General features: G+C 39.4%; 1 protein-coding gene across 1 annotated transcript in view; it reads left to right on the top strand.

The window, feature by feature from the left end:
• Positions 1-25,259, top strand: part of CDYL2 (chromodomain Y like 2) — a 62,797-nt gene that overhangs the window by 19,200 nt on the left and 18,338 nt on the right. Inside the window, exons 2-3 of the mRNA XM_074582856.1 lie at positions 14,229-14,823; positions 23,649-23,866. Coding sequence (XP_074438957.1) covers positions 14,229-14,823; positions 23,649-23,866 — 813 coding nt within the window. The remainder of the gene's footprint in view (positions 1-14,228; positions 14,824-23,648; positions 23,867-25,259) is intronic.

Genomic DNA, 25,259 nt, shown 5'->3' with positions numbered 1-25,259 from the left:
GGTCTTTTCCAGAATAACACCAAATTTTTATACTGCAAAACTAACATCTTTGTCTTTGGGGCACACTAAGCAATCGTTAGCACTGATCTGACAGACACTTTATAGTAAATTTTGTAATTAGCATATTCTGACCATTTAATTTTCAGAACAAGTAAAACATTATGGTATGCTACATATTAAAGGAAAGTGTTCACTGTTCCGAGCTCCACCTGTTATCCTGTTAAAGAATAATAATGATCATTAGTATCCATTTAGTAGGATAGATTTGCATGGTGCTTTGTAACTACGAAAATAACATTTCAGAGGAGTAATTGGGGAAATACATACTCTCTAGGGAAATTCTCTGATTATTTAAAGACAAACTGTCAGTTTGTTTAAACCCTTCTTCCGTGACCACCTGAAGTTTCTTGTTTCCTTGGAATTAAACTAAAAACTTTAACCATGTGCATATCATCTTCAATTCTTCAAAACATCAAAACATAAAAGACTTTGTTCTTATTATCTAGAAGGCAAGTTCAGTTGCATTCTAGATACCTTATCAAGTTTAGTTAATATCCCTAAAAATATTCCAAAAGGATGAGGTTTATGTTCCTTTGTTAGGCTACGGCTGGCAAGCATAATAAAGGCAATACTCTCCTCAATATTTGTCAGTATTTCTGTTGAAGTAGTAAGAGTGTAACAGTCCTCCATCGTGTGTTTTACTGTTTATTTCTATGTTATTTTTTCTCTGTATGCCTTCATACACAACTGCTTTTTGGAGGAAAAGAAAGGTTGACGTGTGATGAGAAATCCTTATGTAATTCCAGAGCCATCTAATCCAGGTGTATTCTTTTTCCCAGCAAAAGGAAATGTGTATTCATCTTATGAGTTTCCCGAGCATTGGGACATTGCCGGGACATTATATTGCATAATCTACCACAAAACTGCTGAGCACAAGTTGCAGCTAGCACAAATACTAGATGCAGATATTCAGCACAAGTTCATCTTGGGGTTTTTTGCTATTTTTGTCTTGCTCACTAGGCTTCGAAACAGATTGCCTTCATCAAAGTTTTCATTTTGTAGACTGCTGTACCTAAACCTTATTTCAATGCACCTTTCCCGTTTTCAACGCCAGGTCAGAAATTGCCTTACAGAGAGGGTGTTCTTTTCAGATAAGGCACAAAAAAATGAAGAGAACAGCTGAGGCGGTGAGGGAGACTAGAAACAGAAACTCAGAGTTGCAAGCCCCATCCTGTCCTGCGGAGCATTCTGTTACTATCTCTACACAAACCTCCAGGATAGGTACAAGAACAACAAGTGTCTTTTTATTAGCGTGTTTCCTATTCTCCTTGTGCTAAATGGATGGTACCTTATCCTTCTTATCCCTGTATTTACTTCCTTCATATTGGATAAAGAACAAATATATAGCTGCTGTCACGGAGCATGTTGTATGTTCACACCCCACTTTGCACATTCCTTGTTCTGCTTATACGGTAAATACTGAATGTTCATACAAACACTGAAAATACACTGGATAATTACTTCACAATGCATCTCAGTATTAAAAAATGTCCATGTAATGACTAAGAAAAATCTTTTTAACCTTGTGATCAGCTGACCTTGGTCTTCCAACCCATTCCTCCCTTGTACATCTCAGAGAGTAGGTTGCTCTTGCTGTATGACCTGAAAGTCAACAAACCCTGGTGGTATCAGGTCAAGGAAAGAAGGAAGTTCAGAGCTGCTTGTGGGAAACTCCCAGCTGCCTGGTAAATCTAAACTCAGCTTAACTGAGTCAGTTCATACACCCACTTCCACAGATTGCATAGAACTCAGTTTTCCGAATGGAGCTGCTTTTCCAAGTGGAAAAGAATTAACAAAGAATTAGTAAATGATGAGTAAATGTTTTAGGAAAAATGTACATATCATAGGATCATAGAATAATTCAGGTTGGAAGGGACTTCTGGAGATCATCTGTTCCAGCCCCTTGCTTAAAGCAGCACCAACTTAATTAGGTTACTCAGGGTCTTGTTCAGTCAAGTTCTGAGCATCTCCAAGGGTGGATATTCCGCAGCCTCTCTGAACATCTGGTCCAGCATTTGACTACATGTATAGTTTGTGCTAGGGATGACAGCGAGGACATCAGAAGATTATCATGGACTCATTAGAATTAGAAGACTGATTAGGTGCAAGATTCATAAGAGTCTCTAACAACTTATTAGCCATTTGTTAGAATTCCTTTTTGTAATAGCATAAACCATTTGCAGATGGGATCTAAGTATTAAATGTGACCCAGAGGTTTCTTATACTGAAGTGTGAATTTAAGCTTTCATTCCTGAAGTATCTGGAAAACAGTATGGGTGTTGGAGCACCAATGTGTGTTGGTCTCGGCACTAACCCTCAATTAATAACAAGCAGACAGCTGCAGCCTTCCCCAGCTTCCCTTTGTGACTGGCATAGTGCCACGGAGAGAACATACACCAGCCTAATCCCAGTGAGACAAATGTAGGGAATAAATCTCCAAAACCCTACATTTATAAAAATATAGTGCCCCATTCTCTGGAGGCACATGGAACAAAGCCCTTTGCCACATCATTGCTGTAAATGCATCCAGGAGCAGCTGAGGTATTAACACAACCGCCAAGTTAGGAATCTGACTAACAAATACATGGAAAATTTCCTCAGTAATGTATTCACTACTTACATATTCAATACTGCTTCGAGCACACACATTTCTAAATGGTTCCTCAGCTTCATCAGAGTTCCAGTCGCAGCCTGACTCTTGATACATCTGCATGATCTATCAACAGAAAGAGAAGAATAGCTGTCAGCGTGGAGATGTGGCACATGCCTCCACAACAACCCTCGGAGTAATCTGGTGGGCATTTTTAGCAGGATGGCAAGATCTGTTCCTCTCTGCCAGAGAAACCCTGGTGGTGTTCCTGGGGACCTCTCTGAAAGAAGTAATGGATTCCAGTCTACAGCAACCCCTACGGCTGGAAGTACTGCCAACGCTTGGCTGAAGCCCTATCATCAGGAATAATGACGGTCTAAAAGAATTCATCAATTAACACTTCCTTAGCTTGCGTGAATTACCAAGGCTGAAACAGGACTCACTGAGGTCAAGGAATGGTGACCATCTGTTGCCAAAGTCAGGTTTCAAGAGGATCCTAGGGTCTGAGGACAGCAGAAGGGTAACCTGTGATTGTCTCCTCCGCAGCATGCCACTCAGATGGCAGCTCCCGGGGGACTCTGCCATTGCCAGGGGAGATTCAGAGTGGGATGGGGCTGGAGCCTGCTGCACAGGTCAGTGGTGGAGTCAGTCTGACCCACTGCTGACGTTTGTGTGAGCACAGATGTGTTAGTGCCTTTCATCCACACTGTAACCAAACCTCTTCCTCACACAGATTCCATCAAATTGCTCCAAAACACACTTACGTTAAATCAATGAATATGCTCTTATGCCTTTGCATCTCCACCTTTAGAGCACTGTTCCCACTTTTAAAACGCAGATTTCTAACTAGCTGCACTCTCAGATGATTTAAAATGCATCAGTCTGATGAACGCTGACAACTTTCGTAACTACCTGTCCTGGTTTCAGGTAAAACAGAACCAATTTTCTGATTTGTAATTTTACATTTTAGCTGGGCCTCTTCTAACTGACTAAAGTCTGAAATTAACAGCACATTGTGCAGACACTGTTCACTCTCAGAGTGGTAAGACCTGATTATACCAAGGAACGGTACGCACAGAGGCTCTTGCTTAGACTTATTGCTATAACAACCAAGGTCAGCTCACTTCACTGTTTGCCCCGTTAGATGGTCGGAAGCGGAGAAGCGTAGAGGGGTCCCACCTGCAGGGAGGGGCAGACGGGACAGGTGACCCAAAACTGACCAACAGGGTATTCCAGTCCATCTGCATCACGCTCAGTATAAAAGCTGAGGGATCAAAGGGGCAAGGCTGCTCTGGCTCGCTCTTTCTTCAGTGGCTGATGTCTGAGGAGGACCCTGTCTGTTCACCTGCCTTTGATCCCGATCCGGGCATTCCTGACTAGTTCCGGAATTCAGCTCCTGTCCATCAATGACTCCAGTCTGGGACTTTCCCTGTGTCTGCTGGTGACGCGATCGTCATCCTGGGAGCTGGTTACGGTTTTGTATATATTGTATACTTTTTTCTTTAATTTTTATTATTCTATTATTATTTACTATTTTCTTATTTATGATTATTTTCATTAAAGTAGTTTAGTTCTTTTTCTAAACTCATAAATCTCCTTATCTCTTCCTCTCCTCTCTGAGGGGGGGGGCATCTGTCGTTCTGATGGGCCAATCCGGCCAAAACCACGACGCTGCCTTCACTACTGTCCGCAAGATAGTTGGTTCTTTCCAGGCACCAGTAGTAAGCTGGTTTTACACTGGACAGAATTCAGATCTCAAACACAAATTAAATCTGCAGTGAAAACCAATGCAATAATTGACGCCAGAACTTAGCCTACTGACCCTGCTCATCTGAATGCTATTTCTGAAGGGATAACGATGTATCATTCTTCCTTTTTGACAATTACTCTTTCACAGATAATTTTTGAAATTTTATGTGCCTTTTTTCTGTGATGTTGCACTGGTATCCTGGATACTTACTTGTAAAATTCTGTCTTCCTATCATGCCATTATAGTTGCCTAAAGCATGTTTCTTTATTCCTTTTTTCTGCCCTACCTTTCTTTTCGGCTCATTTCTGTATTCTGTCATCACATTAGCTTCATTTGTGTAACCAAGAAAATGAAGAATGATACTGAATTCTGAAAGAAACCTTTGTGTTTCATGACTTTTCTTCTCTTATTATCCCACTACTTTACAAACTGCTACTTCAGCTTTTCACTCAAAGGATTGCCCCTCAGCCTTCTATGTTGTACAAAGTTATCTATTTTTAGCCCTTTCCTTCTAAAACCTATCCCTGCATGGTATTATTCACAAATTTGACTGTTACTATGTTTGCTATACGGAGGCTCCAAATCAGTTGCCTCCTATTCTAGTTTGGATAGAAAGCACGAAAGGGATATATGATTTATCCTTCTGACATCTCCTTATCCCTCTCCAGCCATTAATATAACACGGACAGAGTTCTTCATTTTCCTCTCCCTCCTGTCTCAGTCAGGGGGGAGAGATTACCATCCTCCTTCACATTCAGGCCTGTAGGCTGGGAATTCTTTTTGACTTGCTGCTCTGTCAAATATGTATTGATCATTTCAAAAATAGTTGTCTCTCCCTGTATACAGCAGTTAGAAAACAAATCTTGTCACTGGGTATTCTTTACGCCATACTCAAAGATTGCTGTTCCACATCCTGTATCTTGGAGTCGTTACCTAATACATGCGCTAATTGTCCAGTTGTCTAACACAGAGATTTAATTTTTACCAGGCCATCATTTCAATAGAGGGCATGTTCCTTGAAAATATCTGTAAAGCTATTACATTGTCCTCTTTCAAAGATGACTCTAAAATGCACTTCAGAAACTTTGGTAAGAAGACTATGTTGTACAATGGCCACTTGGACTGACCAGCATCACCTTGTAGCCCCCACAAATATGCCGTACCCTCCTCTTGTCTCTCATCTTCTCCCTGGCGCACAAGCTTTATAAGGCCTGCAAGCTGCCCTTGAACAATTCTTCTCAGTTGTCACACCACACAAAGTTGGCAAAGCCTCTCTGAACAGCTGAAGGTCATGCTCACATTGAAATCCTACGTCCTCAGCACCTATGGAAGCCACCGAGTGCCAAACAGCTCCCCAAAACCCCGGCTTCCACTTCTTCGTGCTCAAGTTTACCACTTTGCTGTAAAAGGGCTAAGAAAATATTTTTCTACCTACCACACAAGAACATGTGGTTTATTTTATGACAGTCGTACCAGTAGCATTTGTAAAGCAGTGAGTCACTGAGTGGTGGTTCAGCAGAGTAGCTCAAATATTTATTTATACTGTATTATAGCTGAACCTTTGTATTTTTTCAATGTGGAATCTTCACTTCTGGCTAAGCTTTGGGATGGATGTAAAAGTGATGAGCTGAAGTCCTGGCCTTGAGTGGAATCTGAAAGAAGCCCATATGGTGGAGAAAAAGACTAAGTGAACAACTGTACGAGAGAACACTAAAGTAAGCAAGGACTGGACGAGGGAACGGAGAACAAACTGCAGATGAACACAAGAGAAAACTGCATAGGCAGAATCAGGTCCTTACTAGCTTGGGCTGAACTCTTCCGATACCCACACACGTTTCCCATACACATACTCTCAGAGGGTATAAAACTGGAGAATCCCATTGCATTTGGCAGAGAAACATTTGAGGAGGGTAGTTCACAGTATTAGAAAGCTGAGAGCCATACATGTGTCCAAAACTGCCAGTTCTTTGTAGAGCTTAGCAAAATATTTTGTCTCCTTGAATTCAGATTTCTCATTCATCTTTTAGTCATCTGTGCTTGTCACGGAAATCGACTGTACGAGAACAGTTCTGCTTAAAGCAAACTTCATCCCTCTCTCAATTCTCTCAGATTAGCAGCATATCCTAACTGTGTTTTTAAAAATCTCTCTTATGATAGTAAATAGGAACAGCGTTTATTTTTTCCTTTGTTGATCTACAAACCAGGAAAATATCTGTTGTTTCTAAATTTAAAGCGTGCACTGTAATGAACACAACAAATTTAGCAGTATAGTAAAAATTACCAGCTGTACTTTAGTACTGAAAAAAAAGTAAGCGTTTATCATCAAATTCTAATGTGGAAGATAGCATTCTAACAGATTCATTCCAACATAAATTGTGCTAGAGTTTGTAGAGGGTGTGTTCAAGACTGACCACTTTTTAACATAAAAGACATCAAGAATTTGATATGCCCTGCTTCTTGCTTTCCTTTCCTTAAGAAGTATAAACTCTGAAATACAATAATGAATTCATTTATTGTACAAAAGAAAACAGGGATTTGATAAATGAAACACATCATGATGCTTTAAAATAAATAGACACCCCTGTGTTCTTTGCATTTCCACATCTGTTGTACGTGTTGATCGATGCTTGTAAGTGAAAGGGATTTAAGCCATTTACAGAGGAAGAGAGCTGAGGAGGTCTCCCCCATGTTGCATAAACAGTTGGTTTGGTGGCACGGGTGCACCCATAGGCTGCAAAGGAATAAGTCCTATTCTTCCTGCATATAAAGAGCAATGTCAAGACTACCTTAACCTACTGCTAGACAGTATCTTCATTTTTTAGGACACTTTTCTTGCACCTCTGAAAACTGTCTTGCTTTCCAAATGAAAACCTAAAATATTTTTTACAAAATGATTACAGTTAAGAATGACCAACTGTTTGCTGTGCAGCTTATCAACAATAAGCCTGGGCAGAAATATGTTCTGTATCACGAACATATCCAATATGAAAGGGATTATATCATGTTATTGCCTAGAATGACAGGGACTGCATGTGTTGACCGAGAATTCCCTTCCTGGTCCCTGCATCATGTGCCAATTTTTCTTTTCTAGTCCTTTCCCAAGAGACAGTATTGATCTACACAAAAATGCCCTTCCTCCAGTGCAAGATTCTTGCGTATATTATTATTATTCCTGTTTGCTCTAGAAAACACGATGACTGTGGCACTTCCACCACAGGTATTGTTTACACACATACACTTAAATATCCCAATAAAAGAAAGTGATTTAGATTACATCCTTAAATTTATAGCGGGAGAAGGAAGTGGCTTTAACAGACTGGGAGACTGGAGCACTGGAAGTTCTGAGCAGGAGAAAGCTGCCGTAAATAAAATGAGAGAAGACAAGGGCACAAAAATGGGTTCTGTTCGTAGAGTCAGCAATGGGGACAGATGGCATCAAGGTGGGAAACACAGCCCTTGTGTGGAGCTGGAGATGTGGCACCAGGGCAGTGTTCAAAAGAGCCAGAAATGAACAAGTGAGAGACCAGCCCAGAATTTCAGTTCTGGTGAGACTGAATTTCAGAGAAAGGTGGGACTTCCAAGAAAAATGGCGTACGGTCACTAGAGATATGAGTCGACATGGAAGTTGTGGTTGGCTGTTTTTCTGCAGGCGACCAGCCAGGGCTTCATTTGATCCAAACCAGTAATAAAGGCGAGCTCCTTTGGGCTGAAGAGCCCTTAGACAAAAGAGGAAATCATGTTGCTTGCATAAGCATGGAGCCAGGCTTACGTTTCAGTTGCCTTAAAATACCCGGATGCCAGGGAAGGTAGCTATCGGTGCACTTATGCAGGCAAAATGCTGGGTCCAGAAAAGTTTTAGGAATGTGAAAACACCACTTTTAGCAGTAATTTCTAATAACTGCTGCATCACTACTGTAAAATACAACTAAGTTGCAGTGCGCTTCTGGTTTTCTATACAAACCCGGACCATCGAATCGCGTAGCAGGAAGCCTCTGCGGTGGTGTTACTGTCTATGGGGAGAGGAAGATCAAAGATACAGGGAGCAGCAGGAGTTTGTACAGCATTTATTTGTTCTGTCAAAAGTCTTCATATGTACGTGTTGGAGGACACATAGACCTAACGCAGTGGTTTGCAACCATGTTTAATATGAGGCTGATAGACTTTTTCCAATGAAAATGCAGAACTTTCAGGATTTCCCTTACAAGTTTAATACCTTTTCTGATTCTAAGTAGATTGTCAGAAATGAAAAATCTATATGCTTAAAAAGCGAAAAAATGAACTGAATAAAAAGCAGCGTCTTCTTGACATTAAGAGGGTGTTCACTGAACTTCCTGGGAATATGTCATTTGATGTTTTGCCTGTGAATAATTCAGGTGAGGGATGTCTTCCCTTTCATTTTTATGACTATCTAGCCCTTTCACTTTCATTTTGACCTTGCAGGTAACAACACAAATTTAAACACAAATTTTCTACTGGGGGGGTTTCATAGCTGGGACATTGACCGGGTCTACTGTGTTTTTAAACCGTGGGTCAGATTCTGAATAGAGACCCAGCATCCATTCCACGATTATTTTTCTAACACAAATACTGACCGCTTCAGAAGATATGGTGCCGTATTTTTCGTACATCTGGAACAAATGCTGCAGTTACCAGCTTTTGGGAAATTAAGTACAAATACAAGAGAAACACAAAGAAGTTACAAATGCGAGCAAGCAAGCAAGAGATTTACCAATAACGAAATACGTTATTTCTTAAAGCGAAGGTAACAAAAAGGAGGAAGTTAGGGCAAAAATGAATTTTTAAAAGACAAACATGTTGAATCAGATGGCCTTTATCTCTCTCAGAAATCTTACTGCCTTTCTTTCCTTGGCACTTTCTTCAAATACCCTTCCGACACCCTGAGGCACAACATGGGACAAAGACCTCCGATGAAAAAAAAACATCAAACAGTACAAGTCTTGTAATTTATAGTAATCTTGTGTATGTCATGAAGTCGGTCTGCTGCTCTGTACAGTACGCTAACAGAGACCATCTGAGCATCACAGTTTACAGTTGAAATTCTTTATGTAGATATGCATGTTCAAAGAAGTGGAGATGACATGTACTTAATTTTGGAAATCGCTAAGCAGATACGTGATATTCCAAACCTTTCTGGAAGTTTACTGATCTCCTGGCAGGTGTTTTCTGGGAGCATAAGGATTTTTATTTATGCTTTGAGAGCTCCTGTGAACTGTGAGATGGGTATATTTTGCTCCAACTTTACAGCTGTATCTGTAGAAATAATTCAATACAAATGACCTTTTTTTTACTTAGCCTAGTTTGGTTTTTTTTAATATGTGGACAATAACACTGCTCTGTTAAACGAGTGATTTCGACCCTGAATCTTCCATGAAGGAAGATGTGTGTGTCTGGTGCCCTGAATATATAAGCACTTGATTGCCAAATCACAACACTAAGTTTATGAAGCTCTACATATTTGTACTATAATTGATTAGTATTTTTTTTATTTCACATAAAGTTTAAAATACAAACTGTTTTTTAAAGGCTTTCATTTATGACTTTGATCCTAGTTTGCACAGCTGTGTATAGAGCTAGGTTTAAGGCTAGTTGGAACCTTAAAAGTGTTTTGCAAAAGCATTTGCACAGATGCCATGGTCTCATTCTGTTTGTTCTCTTTAAACATATTTGTATGGTAACACATCAGCACCTCAATTCATCCAGAATCAGCCAGGAGGGGCAGGGAGAGAGGGTCCAGGCAAGGAATGGTATATGTCAGTTCTAGCACTCTCTTAACTGGGATACCCCTGCAAATTTTGTTTGCAGTCATTTCACTTTTATTAAATTTAACTACTTTGTTTTCCAACCCAAATATAGTGAATTCAAGGATTTGGCAAACTGTAACTACCAAAGCCACTTTTGGGAAGATGTTATTCAAGTCTCATTAAAGACAGAACTGAGGGAGGAAATGGAAAATCAAACATTGAAGCCATAGGTATTTTCTGCATATTCTCAATATGCGTATTGCTTGTTCCAGGGAAGGAATGAAAGTATTATTTCTATTAATCACTAGCTGTCACAGAATTATTTCTCATTAAGAAAACTCATATGATTCTGTGAAACCTTAAGTAAATGCAGAAAGATTATTACTTTATATACAACCTGTTAAAACAAACATACGTCATTGAAGAAACCAAAATAGTGATGTTTGTTATTACCGTGGACTGTGAATAGAAGGAAAATGGGACAGAGAGTACCAGGTGGGGGTAAAAACCTGATATTTATGCCTACACTGAAGCACTTCACTGTACGCAGTGAAGGAACACAGTGACACTCCGAAGGGGCCAAATATCATTGAAGAACTTAAAGCCCCAAGAAAGAAAAGGGACCGTGTTGAGAGGTCAGGTGTGTTTGAGGCCACCCTCAAATGCATTCAGTGCTGAGCAGTGAGGCAGTACCGCGGACGAGGCAAATATCTACCCAGACTTTTCATGCATCATTAGTCAAGCCAGTGGGTATGATGGCTGAACCAGAAAACTCAAGGAAAACAACTAATTTTGGATCAACCCACATTTTTTTCATTTTCTCCCCAGCAAAACAATAAACCGAAAAGGGGGTTGACCAGAAACAGAACATTTTGCCTTCAGTTTATTTAGTCCCTCTTTATTTTAGTTTTGTTAGTTAAATTTGAAGTGAAACATTGAAAATGCTGTAATGAAATACTTAGGCTTTCCCAAATATGTTTGATTTCTGAATATTTCTTCTGAAACCATTTATTAAATTTGACCCAATTTCATAAATACTTTTATTCTCCCTTCATGATGTGTTGAACTGGTTAATCACATTCTCCATTGCCAGTATTTTGTTTCCCAGGAACAAAGAACACTCATGTTTTCTCCTTTTATCCTCTTAATTGAAATGCATAATGCCTCCTCACCAAAATACTTGAGTGTTTTCCATATTTAAAAATGCTCTCCAAGAAACCTCTTCCCTTCATTTTTCCTCCTTGTAGTAGAGCAACAGGGTGGAAATGAGAAATCAGTAAAGTTAAGCTTAAAGATACGTGCATGAGTGAAAAAAGATTAGGTTGAAGAGGTGCTTTTTGTATGCGATTCTGAAAACGTCAAGGTATTTGTCCATCCTTTCTGAGGTTCTTCCTTCAGGGAGCAAGCAGGGGGATGGAATGGTGTAATCCCTCGGAAGAAAGAAGTTACTCCGAGGTAGCATCAACCTGACACAGAGTTTCTGTTCCAAGTCCAAACTCCTGAATTAAAAAGGGAGGGGAATGCATGTATTGTTTAGCAGGTACAGACAGAATAGCACTCATCCAAATTCTCTACAGTAACCATAGCTGTGGTCTACTGAGTTTAGCAGCAATTTCATTTTTTTCCCTAGGACATCTATCTATCTATCTATCTATCTATCTATCTATCTATCTATCTATCTATCTATCTATCTATCGATCTATCGATCTATCGATCTATCGATCTATCGATCTATCTATCTATCTATATGTTTTGCTCCTTGGTATAGTGAGATGCAGTAATTAAAGTAACAAATCCACAGACAACCACGGGCCACAACAGCGTCCCACGCTTCAATGTACAGTCTTTCTGGCTAGTCCCAGACAGGAGGATGAGAACTATTTAAAAGCCAGGGATAATTTGGACAGCTGCTCTCTATAAAGTCAACAAGATCATAATAAGTCTATTAGTTTGACAATTGAAAGCCACACATCCCAAATGAGGACCAAAAAAAAAGCCAGTTCATTTTTTTTTTGGTGAGGGCTTTTCCTTTTTTCAGACAAATGATCTCAAACTTGCCTAGACTGAGCTTCAGTTAATTGCCCTGCCACACGGAGCAATCCTGAAGGGAACTGTGCGAAATTCAGAGTAAAGAGGCTGCTTCTGCGGTGGTTCTGTGCAGATATTTGATAAGAGAGAGCACAGGAACGAGCTGTTTGGGATGCTGCAGCTGAGTGCCCTGGAGTTGGAGGAAAGCTGTCCACTATGACTCAGACACAGATATCTTAGCACAGTTCCCATGTAAATGAATTGAGATAGAGGTATAATGTTTAGCTGCTAATTACATTTAGACTCCTTTGGGGAGCCCACCAAGATTTCTATGAATGTACAGTTCCAGCCAGTGAACAGACAGAATTAATCCATTGGTTTGCTCTAACAGGGGACCTAAAAAGAACAATTACTTACACTGCTGTGATTGCCCTTCTTCAAGGTTAAATTCTCCATACAGATTCCACTGTTGTTCCTCACATGAGATGATTTTTCTTTGAAGAGCAATGAAAGCTATTACATTAGCTATCTGATTATTTATTTTGCTAAATTAACAATAGTGCTTTTGGTTAATGATAATGATTATTATTTTTTTCATTAGTGGCACCTTAATCCCTCAATAAGACACATTTAAAAAAAAATAAAGAATCTGAAAATAAAACTTGTGAGAGACTTCAAAAGGTTTTCTCATCATAACTTTATTTTCCAGCAAGGACTTTTCATGGGCAGGTGTCTGTCTAACAAAAACTGTTTGTTCTAAAAACCTTCCATACCTTCCCCACGTTACCTCTTCTAATGCTTAATTCTTCCTGCCGTTACAACATTTTTCCTAATGACTTGATCTAAATTTCACTTGATGCAATTTAAGCCTATGACTTGCTGCCCACTGACTGTGCTCGGGTTTTCAGAGGCACCCTCCCTCTAGTTGAGATCTTGCCAGTGCTGAGATAGCACAAAGATGTCTTCAGTTGTACGGTCCCTTTTCCACAACAGCATGATGCTGTTAATGCACACTCAGCTTGCAGTCCAAATATCCCTTGGTGCAGAAATGTTCCTTAAACTGACATTCCCTAGCATAGTTTCACGAAATTCGTTACTTCTACGTAAGAATCCTGCCTTTATGCCTTTTATTTGCCTTTTTTTTTAAATTGGTGCACTCACAGATATTGTGTATTTACTCAAATATTACATTCATAAAAATTACAAATTTTTATAAGTTGGAAGTAGCAAAGTGGATGTACTCTACTGCAAATAAGATCTTTGGTGTAAAATATTGTAATTTGTTAAGCAGTTCTCCATTGGTCAAGACGTGAAGAAGTATGGGGATGTTTACAGGCACATAATGCATGTGTGGATTCAGGGGAATGATCAGTAACTGACAATAAAGCAAAAGATGCTTTATTTAGCTCTTTCAAATCGGAGGTAGCTAAGGAATGCAACAGTAATAGTCTCATTTTACAACCAGATTTTTAAAGCAATCGTGCTTTCAGTGATGATCTTCGTGCTCCCTCTTGTTTCTTCGCATTGTGGCTGTTGCAGGTTCCCAGGTCAGATTTGATCAGGTGTTTACGTCTCTTGTTAAAATTTTCGGCCGGGTAAATGGCCTTGCTGTCAAAGTACCTCTGGGGCTACTGCATTCCTCTCCTCCCCCGCCAGCTCTGCTCAGGGCAATTCTTTCTCAAACAGGAACATGTAACACTGATTCCTAAATGTTATGTCAAGTGGTTCATACACACACCAAATAGGTTCTCATCAGCAGTCAGCATGGTCTATATGGGATCCAATGGGAATATAGGGTTGGAATGCATCCTATGAAATTACGGTAAGTTTTAACCTGTAAACCAGGGTGCTGCATTTTGGCTAGCCTGGGTCAGCTTTCCACGTCAGAGTCATTTCATGGTTTAGGCACTATATTTTAGGAGAATCTCATGAATACTAAGGTGCCTTTTACAGTGCCTAGCTGTAAGTGAAGAACATGCAGTTTTCATGACCAAACTATTTTTCTTTCTAGTATGATACATTTGTTTTTTTCTTTTAGGTGGAGAGGATTGTAGACAAAAGGAAGAACAAGAAGGGCAAATGGGAATATCTCATAAGGTGGAAAGGCTACGGAAGCAACGAAGACACCTGGGAACCTGAACATCATTTACTACATTGTGAGGAATTTATTGATGAGTTCAACGGACTACATGTTACTAGAGAAAAGCGATCGAGACATGGGAAACAGGCCGGCGCTCCAAAATTTTTACGGGAAAGCCGAGGGTCATCTATTGAGAAAATATCACATAGACCTTCTGAAACTGGGAAGTCTAAAGGGACAACACACAAAAGGAAGAGAATTAATCCATCTCTTCAAAAACAGAAAAGAGGATACGCAGCAAAGCCAGCAGCTGCTAATGACAGGGCTGCTAAAACTGTGACTTACCGAACTACTCCCAGCGGTTTACAGATCATGCCACTGAAAAAGCCACATAATGGTCTGCAGAATGGAGATGGCAGTCACGAAAAAGATTCTAGACATTTTGGGAATGGCTCACAACAGCAAAACATGGATTTAAATGATCATGAAGGAGAACAAAATTTGCCCAGCGTGTTGGAAGTTAGTAATGATTCACCTGTTGTGAATGGAATTGGTATGTCATTTAAACTACAGTCTTTGTGGGAGGGGGGGGGTTAATTGCAGCAGCTGCAAACAGAGAGTCCACTCATGGAAAAATCATTGTCATGCTACCCAAGTGATATGGTGAGAAGCACATAAACAAGTTTCACGCTCCTTCCCCATACATTGTACCATTTTTTTTATCAGTTGGCTTCTCTCCTTCTGCTTCTCACGGAGCGACGTGAAGCAGTGTGGGCTTTGCTACTTGCTTTTGCAGTGTAAAGTCCGGGTGGGGAAATGATGACAAGGCAGCAGAGGTATGTATAATACTGCAGCTTTGGTGTATCACCAGGTAACTGATCATTTCTCAGTTATGTGTGCTCAGACCTAATGGTCTAGAAAGATTCATGATTATTTTAGAAACAGAATTAACACCACTCTTGCTAAGGTATCCCGGTAAGTATGGCTGAATTAACATTCAAATTCCTCAGTATTAATGCTCGTCATACCCAGGAGGACTCAGAACTGCCAGGTCCTTGTCTCTGACAGTGACTGGATACATCAGAAGTCACAAGACTTTACGGGAAGGTACAAACAGCCTTGAAGTGAATGAGAAAAAAATAAGAGAAACTTCTTTCTAATCCTCATAGTTACTGACTGGCTTAGTTCTCAAAGAATAAAGGTTTGTGTTCTCTATAAATACTATTCAGCTTAATGCAACTAAGTAGCTTCTCATTATCCATACATGTCCAGTCTTTTTTTTGTTTGTTTTAATCCTACCAAATTTAAAGCCACGATGGTGCTTTGTCGCAGCAATTTCCAGGAGTTAACAATGATGAGATGCACATTTTATTTGACCGGGTTTTTGGGTTTGGGGTTTTGTTTGGCTTTTTCTGACCTTTACTTTCATTGAACAAGCTCTTGTCCTTATATGAAGTGATAAAGTAGAAGACAGCCTGGCAATCAGTAGTCCAGCCTGTGTAGCCTTCCTACCACATGGAAGTCTTTCCAGATTCCTGGTAGTTTTCGGTATCCTCTTGTGCCTTTGGTGTGTGGGTTGTTTTTTTTTTAATACCTTTTAAAAACAGCAGGAGCTGTTCCAAATGATTTCCTACTGCTTACTGATACAGTGGCGATACAACCTTTTGAGAATTATTTTTTCTGCTGTTACACACTGCATAAAGGTTTTCATTGAGTGATACACAGTTGTGCTTAGGTTTTTTTTTTCCTTGTTGGTTACAGTTGATTTAGAACACAGCTATATGTATGATTCTTTTCATTATGCATTTAATCTGCTTTACTGCTGCCAATTCACCTTTTTCTTATGACTCAGTGAAGCTCTTCAAAATCTTTCCTAGTTTTTACTCTACTTATTTTGTATTCCCTTCAAATTTTCCTCTCACACTTCTCTTCCCAGTTCATTAATACATACATTAAATAAACTAATCCTTCTGCAGGTCCTTGGGGCAGCCAACTACTAATCATTTGACATGATGAAAAGTAACCATTTGTTCCAATTATTTATTTTTATTAGCCACTTTCTATAGCCCATGATAGCACTCATTTCCTTAACAGCTTCTTGTGAATTGCCCTGCCAGAAACTTTTCAAAAGTCAACATAGATTGTATCACCCCGCTTTCCATTTTCCACCTTACTGGCAACCTGGGAAATGTGATTTGATTTGGGAAGTAGGACTGACCTTGCCTAGTCTTACTGGTTACATCCTATAACTACTGGAATCTTTCAATCCAGGCATTAAACATCTTGTTAAAGACTCCCAAACCAGCAAAACGTGTGGTTGGTTTTAAATGCATAATAGCCCAGATGATGCCAATGACACTTAAAACTGAGAGTACAGCCTTTTGTATTTTGATGAGTTTGAGCTCAGATAAGACTGCTTAAAAAGTTACTTGCTTCTTTAAAAAGACTTGCATATCTAATTACAGATGTGTGTAATGTTATTTTTCTTTGCTTTCTTACTGTTTCTAATGAAGTTTTATTAATAATTTGTTTCATGTTATTCATTGTGGAAGTTCTGATACAAAATGCATCTTTAAAATGCATTAATTCCTATATTTTAGAATTTTAATTTGTTTGTTTTTTTTTTTTAAACGAAGAACTAAGGGGCCACAAAGATTTGTAAGGTCAAATGAGCCTTTCATTTGTCCCCCCAAGAGCTAATGAATGGCATCCACCAGCCCCTGTTTGAATAATCCCTGTAAGAGAGCTCTATTGCAGTATAAAGCTGCTTTGCCTAAGCGCCAGGTGTTCTGCCATGGGCTCCTGCAGCTCCTTTAAAACATTTCTTCGTGATGGTTTTTGCATTCTCCAAATCCATCACTTCTGTTCTGTATTTTGCTCTCCTCTCTCCTTTGCATTCTGACCTCCCTGTAGGCAAAAGCAAGAGATCTTTAAATCTCTACCTGGTTCTCGTCTGAACAACCCATACTCGGCAGCACTCCCAAGGTCAGAAATCCCCCCAGTCTTGCTGTGTGATACCAGCACACACAGAGTGGAGAAAACTACAAAGAGGAGAGATGAGACTACCAAAGTAAGAGCTGACAGAAACTGTTGAAGAAGGGTCAAAATAAAAATACTAGCTTTTTTTCTAATACTGCCCTACAAGCTTGAGAGAAGTCACATTTCCTGATACAGGATGTTGCATCATTTGAAATGTCAAATTGAAGAAACTTGCACTGCTCTTCAACAAGGCCAACAATTTACTGAACTCCCTCGGTATTCACACTCACAGGGAAGTAGCACAGAAGATGCCGGAGTGATTTTGCCGTGTGCCCTGTTAGTATCACAAACTCATTCTAATCAGGATAGATGTCACACTAAAACTGGTCTGAAATTTTACAAATTACAAATGAAGAAAGTTTCAGAGAAAAATGCCAATTTGTTGAATAACAGAAGTTTTGTTCCAAACATCTTGGGTTTCAAAACTTTCTCCAAATCTGAGCCAAGGTCCCAAGGCTGTGTCCCCTGAGATCGGGAGCAATGTGGCAGTCTGTCTGGCAGGACTCCCACGTTTAGTTCTGAGGCAGCCAGCTATGCCAGAGGTTTCAGGCAGTCTGCCACAGAGTCTGGAAGTCGAAAGCCCGGCATGCCCCATCAACGCTCGCAGGGCTCCCAGGCACTATATGGAGAACAAAGAGGGAGCCTGGAGGACCTGGGTTTGGCTCCCAGCAGCTGTGGCTCCCGGGCAGCCCCCGGCAGAATCCGATGAAGCAGACATTTGTGTCAGCTTTAAGATTGCCTATATGGAGCCCAGACGAATGTCAGACTCAATTCACAGCTAAGTGTAAGAGTGCACAGAAAATGTATATAGAAATTTGAAGTTCCTCTTGAGATGAAGCCTAGATTTGGAAAACTCAAAAATTCCCCACAATTTGAAAACCCAGCTGTAGGCCCAGCTCTGCTACTAGTGTCGGCCTATGGTTGAAGGCCTCCAAAACCCATCAACTTGAACTAGTATTCTTTCGTATTATGATAATGTTTAACTAGCGGTGTATTGAACCAAGCAATATAATTAGTAATTTATAAACTATAACTAGGAAAAAAATATCTATTGTGTTTGTCTCTGGTATGCCAGTTCTGTTCAAAGAAATAATAGGTATTAGAAAACTAGTTTTTGATGACTCCTCGAATGGACTTACACCAGTCTGTGCGTGGTTTTGTCTACAAGTTTGCGTACTTGGGTACAAGCGTTTCCTGTTCAACCTATAGATAAAACTCCCACCAGTAAGCTATTTACCCCAAAAAGGTGATTGTGTATCTGCAGGTGTATGCACAAAATCATATGTGCACCCCAGTGGAGGTCTGGAACCTTGTTGACGTTGACACAGACCTTTCTTACCAAAACCTCTCGTCTACCTTTTACACATCCTATCATAAGGAGAGTAGAGTCATCTTTATTGACAGTTACTTAAGGGTCTGCAAATTGAAAAATGTTGGAAAACTCTGCGTGAGAACATCCACTGATGCTCCCAAGAGCTAACAATACCGTTCTTTCTGATGATATTTGTTGTCTTCTGTTATCACATTTCTGTTTCTCTCCAGATATTGTATTTGAGAGTGATTGTTTTGTCAAGTTTCTTGACAGCATCAAAAAACATCCCCTTTTAATTTTCTCTTTCCTTTTTCTATGTTGCTCTATTTCTGTACCATCTGCTGAAGAATTTTTGCTTGTCATGTATCACTAACCACTGTTTTTCTCCATTACGAAAATCTTTGTAGTCTCATGGTGCCCTTAATTTAAATACTCTCTATGAACTTAGTCACTGCTTCCTCTTGTTTTTTTAGCTTGTTCTGTTTTATTTATTCTGGAGCAATACTGGCAGTAAAAGACAACCAAATATGCTTGCTTTCTCAGTTTGGATAAAACCTCATTACTTTTAGATATCTTACAGATGCTCTCTTAACTGGAGAAGTCTGAAATTATTAGTAAATTATCAACAGAACACTGCTTTTAAGTATGTACAGTATTAACCGTTACCCACAAGAAAGACAGAAGGGAGACAGAGAAAGGCCATGGGGAAGACTGAGGAATGCCAAGCTGTTTTACCAGGGAGAGTAAGGCAGCATGGTTTATTTCACCTAGAAAAATCAAAGCCCTAGCTCCATGATCCTTTTCATTCAGCATAAATGCATGCTGCTAACAAAAGGAACAGTCCAGCCCTCCTTCCCACAATATCCTCATCATTATTCCCATCCCTTCCCCTGCAACAGTTTTAGTACTTTTGAGGCTACAGGGTGAACCTCATCTGTTTGAAAATTAACCACGGTTTTGCAGGGTGAGTTTCCATCCACAACAGTTCATCAGGTCAGTTCACAGTATGGCTACCTACCTGCACACTGGTACCAGCACAAGGATCACTGCGTAGGGTGGGAGCACAGAGACTGCTCCATTAAACTGACTGTGATGAAACGCTAAAAATAGATGTATCTGAAAATAACAGTAGCTTGAGGTGTCCTCCTGTAGCGGATAGAAGCAGTGGAAGGAGATGGGAGATCCGAATCCTCTAAAGCGCTGAGTGATCTGAGGCTCATTGCGATCTTTTCTCTTTCCTCTCCTACTCTTTGTCTGCCTCAGCTTTTTAGACTATAAATTTCTAATGTGTTTTCTGCCATGCCTGGTATAATGGAGCCCCCGTCTCAGACTCAATCTGTAGTCTTTAGGCACCTTCTAGTACCAACAGCAGCAGCACTAACGTCGTTACACGTTGTTCCCTTTGACAGTAGTGGAGTATTAGAGAAGATACAGGGACAGGCAACTAAAATGATGAAGAGGATTACAAGAATAAAAGAGGCTTCAGTTAGGAGAGGGGGAGGGGAAGGATGAGTATGATCAAAGTTTACAAAATCATCAAGGCCTCAGATAAAGTAAACGCAGAACTGTTGTTCACTAAATCCCTCACTAGCAGAACTAGGGACCCCTCACCGAAACTGGTAGATCAGATAAAAGCACAGATGAAAGAAATTTTTTCTCTGTGTAGTGGCTACACAACTTCTCAAACTCATACCACAGGAGGCTGTGGAGACAGACAGCATCAACAGGCTCAAAAGGGGATTAGAGAAATCCATGAAAAGGTCCATGAGCAAATACTGAAGGAAACAGGAAGGATGAATCCTCTCATAGTGCTGTACAACGCTTGGGGATGACACTAGTGGAAAGGACTGCAGAAAGTGGCCAAGCTTGCGTTTTCTCCTTAAATAGCATCCTTTACTGCCATTCTTGGAGAGGGATTGCTAGATACACCAAGGGTCTGGGAGTATCTGAAATTCCCTTAAAAATATTGAAACTTCTTCTAAACATCAGTGTGGTTTTAGGTATTCCACAAATTCTACTGCTGATGGAAAACAAGGTAATAATTAGATTAAACTCCCACTAAAGGAAGGAGTGTTTTCTCCTGTTCTGTTTTCTTTTTGCACTTAGACTGAGCATCAAATACTCACTACTAACCAGTGAACCACATTTAGAGTTACCTAAAGCTTCCTTAGTTAATTTGCGACTTCCTTAATTTGTTTCACAGCCATCTTTCATCGTGACATATTAAGGCAGTGTTACCATTGTGTGCGTTAAGCAAGTGCTAACTATTAACCCTCATGAGGAGACAATCTGGATGTGTTAGTGGCTCCAGAGCAAACCTTCCATAGCTCCATCACATCCAGGCAATAGACATGCTGAATTGGCCTGGTTTCACTCGAGTGTTGTCTTTCGAGTTTTGCTGATCGTTTTCTGCAGTTTATCGGATTAAGCAAGATTACAGGGATGCACAGTATACACTGAAACAACAAGTCACTCACTATATGTTATTCTGTTAATCATCCATTCTTGGTAATTACACTTTTCCATTTATGTTTTTCTCCTATTTAATTTAGATCTTTCTTTCCTCTGGTTAAATTTCTGTCAACCGGCATGCAGACAGTTAAAATATTTTTATAAGATCTATAGTTTCTTACGTTGTTTATTTAATTTACAAACTGAATACATGACTCGAAGAATACAACAAAAAATTTAAATAAAATTACTACTATGAGGCTTTTTGTTGAGATGGATTATCTGTGTGAGTTAATCTTCTACCATTCTCTCACTAGCTGTATTTAAAACAGATGTGGCATAATCTTCAACACTAGGTAACTAATCAGTACTGTTGGTCTGACACATCTTCCATTCAATGGTCATTTGTGCCTCTGATTTTATAAGTTCTGTACACTTTTTTGGGAGATTTAACTCTTCACATCTTAGTAGTTTATTGCTGGGTCAAGCCAACACAGTAAGGATTGAATAGATAAAAATGGAATATTTAAAACTCTGCCTAAGTCAAATAATTGATTTCTTTCAGTATATTATTCCTAATGCTATTAGTTTTCTATTAGTAATTTCACAAGTTGATTTTTGTTTGTAAGAATACATGTCAAAATATATACAGTAGCAAAGCCTTATGAAAAAGAAGAAACATGCCAGAAGAAATTATTCATAATTTTTAAAATGCAAGCACATGGTGATTTCTACACTTGTAGATAATTCTTATCAAGAAAACAAATTTCAAATTCCGCTGGCTTCAAATGCTTTTTTATTCAAATTGATGATCTAATGTAATTTGTCCATGTTTGCATTGCACCAGTTGAATCCCCTATTCAGTGTACTATAGGCAACGCTTCAGATGCTATCTCTTAATTTAACGATGAAAAAGAGTTTTATGATTGACTGAAACAGCAGACTTTTTAACAAATGTACATTTCTGTGTGTAGATATTTATGTACACACATGCACACATTACATGGTGAGGCCAAATGATGCACCAGTTAAATACTATTTCGCACTCTATAGATTTTTAACATCCCATAATGTAACTGCAATGTATATACAGGCATTTCACACAGTGTGAAGAATTCCGCAGGCCACTGCCAACTGGGAGGTCTCAAAAAGTTCAGTTACCTACATAAACGTCAAGTTGAAACGTAGCTAATCCGAAATGAGGGTGACTTTGGTTTTGAGAGTGATCTGTTATGAATTCACCATTCAATTCTGTTCCAACAGAGTATTTTTAATTGGATAGTGGTCATTTAAACTACAAAATTTAAATCTATGTTCTAATATTCATGTCATTTGCCCTTTAAAAATTCCTGGCCGTTTGATGCCAGAAGCTGGAACAGGTCAGGTTTGGCAGGAGTAAAGAACGGAACAAACAGAAGTGTTTTCATTCAGCGCTTTCTTGGCCTTTCTTAAATATAGCGTATTGTGGGCTCATGTATATTTAAACAAAAAACAGATTTGGAAACTATTTCAATGAACAGAGTGACTTTAATCTCTGTTCCTCAACAACCTGTCTCTGCTTTACTTTTACTGGCAATAGTGTGAAACACCTGTAATTAGAAAAGGAGTATTGCATAAAAAACTTGTAGGTATTTTCAACATTGCAGCTCAGCATTGTTACCGATCATAATATATTGCCTATTACAGAGGAACTGTAAACATCAGCAAAGTGATAGTTTACAGTTCATACACAGTGGAAGTTAGAATAAACTGTCTTTTAAAATTGACGTACTATTACTCTCATTTGTTTGTAAGGAGGAATTTTATCTTTCTTGTGATAGTTCCCTTTTTTCCCTACTGCTGGATACCCTCCAAAATGTCATCAGCATTAATAGTTCCTATGTACAAAGTCCAATATTAATATCATGTCTGTTAGTCAAAAGTCAGTAATTATTGTTACTGTAAAATGTAACGAGCAGAAGCTTGGGATGAGAGCAAAGAGGATGGCTAACTGCTACTTCTGTTGCCAACCACAAGGATACACGGAAGAGAACGCCGGTTGTGTCAGCTTAGTAAGACCCCCCTTAACTTACTGTCACATAGGGATGTGCAACAAGTGTCTCTTCAGATTGTCATTTGAAACTGATATTGACTTTTTGGTCACCGTAAAAGGAAGACAACGTAACTTTGAAAGATGGGATCTGGACTAAACTTGTCTTGTCAAGTTCTTCCAAAGCTGAATTAGAATTTTCCTATGAATTCAAGGATCACCCCAAATTAATATGAAAGACTATGATACAATTGCTTTCATTTTCAAAACAGAACTCAATCCCATTAAAAGTACCAGTCCTACATGCTATGTAATTCTCAGATCTAGAGGTTGTCTGATCAGAGAACAGAAAGTACTGCATGTTGGAATACAGAATAATAAGAATGGCTTAAGGCCACATTTGACTAGCCAGCATATTTTTGATTTATCGGATTTGTCACGTAGAGGCTATTGTAAATACCGAGCTGTGTTTAAGCTAATAGCAAGTATCCCTCCATTTCTGTGAAGGTATAGACATAATTACGCTTTGATTCTTTCCATCTGAAAGGTTCTTCTCTGGCCAATGGAGGCTTGAATCTACACAGCACTGTGAAAAGGAAACTAGATGGGGAGAAAGATTATGTCTTCGATAAGAGACTAAGATACAGCGTACGTCAGAATGAAAGTAACTGCCGGTTCAGGGACATTGTAGTCCGGAAAGAAGATGGTTTCACACATATTTTGCTGTCGAGTCAGACTTCAGATAACAACGCACTGACCCCAGAGGTAAGCATGTAGCATAAAAGCCAAAGAAAGCCATCCTGATGTGTGGGTTATCTTGGAAGCACTGCGCTTGAATTGGTTTTTATGTATTTTTATCCTAATTGATTATCTTAGAAAAGAAATATGGCATTCAGATATATCTAACTTTTTCACTCTTGGGATTGCTATCAAAAAGAATGCAATGGAACTTAATTTTTAATTTACATGTCTGAAACCAAAAATTAGAAGTAAAGAAAGGAATGGCAGAAACAGTATTTCCAACATGGAGTTGTGTGAAGCAGTTGTTCACATGTTGAAGTTACTCATATTTACTACCCTTAGAGAAATCCGGACTCTTTCATTTTATTAATTTAAGTAGTGCTCCAGGTGTTGCATAGGGAGGAATTTCAGGCTTTGTCCTGAGACAGTAATTCTAAAAGTATACCTTAATCCCTAATAGCTTTTTCTGTAAATCACTTTATGAGTCCTCATTTGTGAAATCTTAACAGATTAGGGGCTCTATTCTCAGCTGAAATGCATAAGGTCGTGATATACTGAGTCATGATACCATAACGATATTAATGAGTTCTCTTGTTCCAAACATTACACAGTTAGAGTCAGACTTGGCCTTGTAGCTTGTATTACTCCAGTACTGGTCACTGGAAGGGCCAAGAAGCTTTCCCTTCCATTCCTTGTGACCCCAGCAGAGTGAGCGGCGATGCCCCGATACACATTTCTCATGTCAGAACAAAAAGGATGCACGTCCTGGAGAGCAGAGAACATGCTTGAGCCTTGTTCCACGTGGACATTAATGGCCTGATGGAAAGGGGTTCCCATAGATCAGAGAGGAAACAACAGGAGCTGCCTCCCAGCACCACTTTTGCCTGTCTGAGCGCTCTGCAGGCAGAGTTCTCCCACGAGCTGCCCGCAGCGTGGCAGATCTCTCCCTTCTGTGCCCTCCAGACACGCCAGCACAGCTCTGTCTTATACAGTAACTTGAAGATAAGAGCATACAAAATACCAGTTTGAGCACCATTTGAGGGAAAAGTAGATTGTAGCTTGGAGGAATTATTTTATTCAATAAGAAACTGAATGACTTTGAAATTAATTACTTCAGATAAAACCACTGGCAGCTATCATGGACCCTAAATTGGACTTCCCTTCCCAAATGCACACCTACACATGGACATTAATACAAAGAATGATACTAAATAGTTAAAACTGTTGGAACGTACATTTATCACTCCTAGTTTTTAAACTATATGATATTTAAAAGGACTATCTTGGTAATTAACACAGATCACCAAACACCTGCTTTTAATACTAATTCCTTAAAACGCATTAGATGGTAGCATCAAATCCATCATTCCATCCATGTATTAATTACTACTAATTGACACTACAGGTAATTTAAACA

This window comes from Larus michahellis, chromosome 4 (assembly GCF_964199755.1).
Source record: "Larus michahellis chromosome 4, bLarMic1.1, whole genome shotgun sequence".
NCBI lineage: Eukaryota > Metazoa > Chordata > Aves > Charadriiformes > Laridae > Larus > Larus michahellis.
This window is presented reverse-complemented; position numbering and strand designations above follow the sequence as displayed.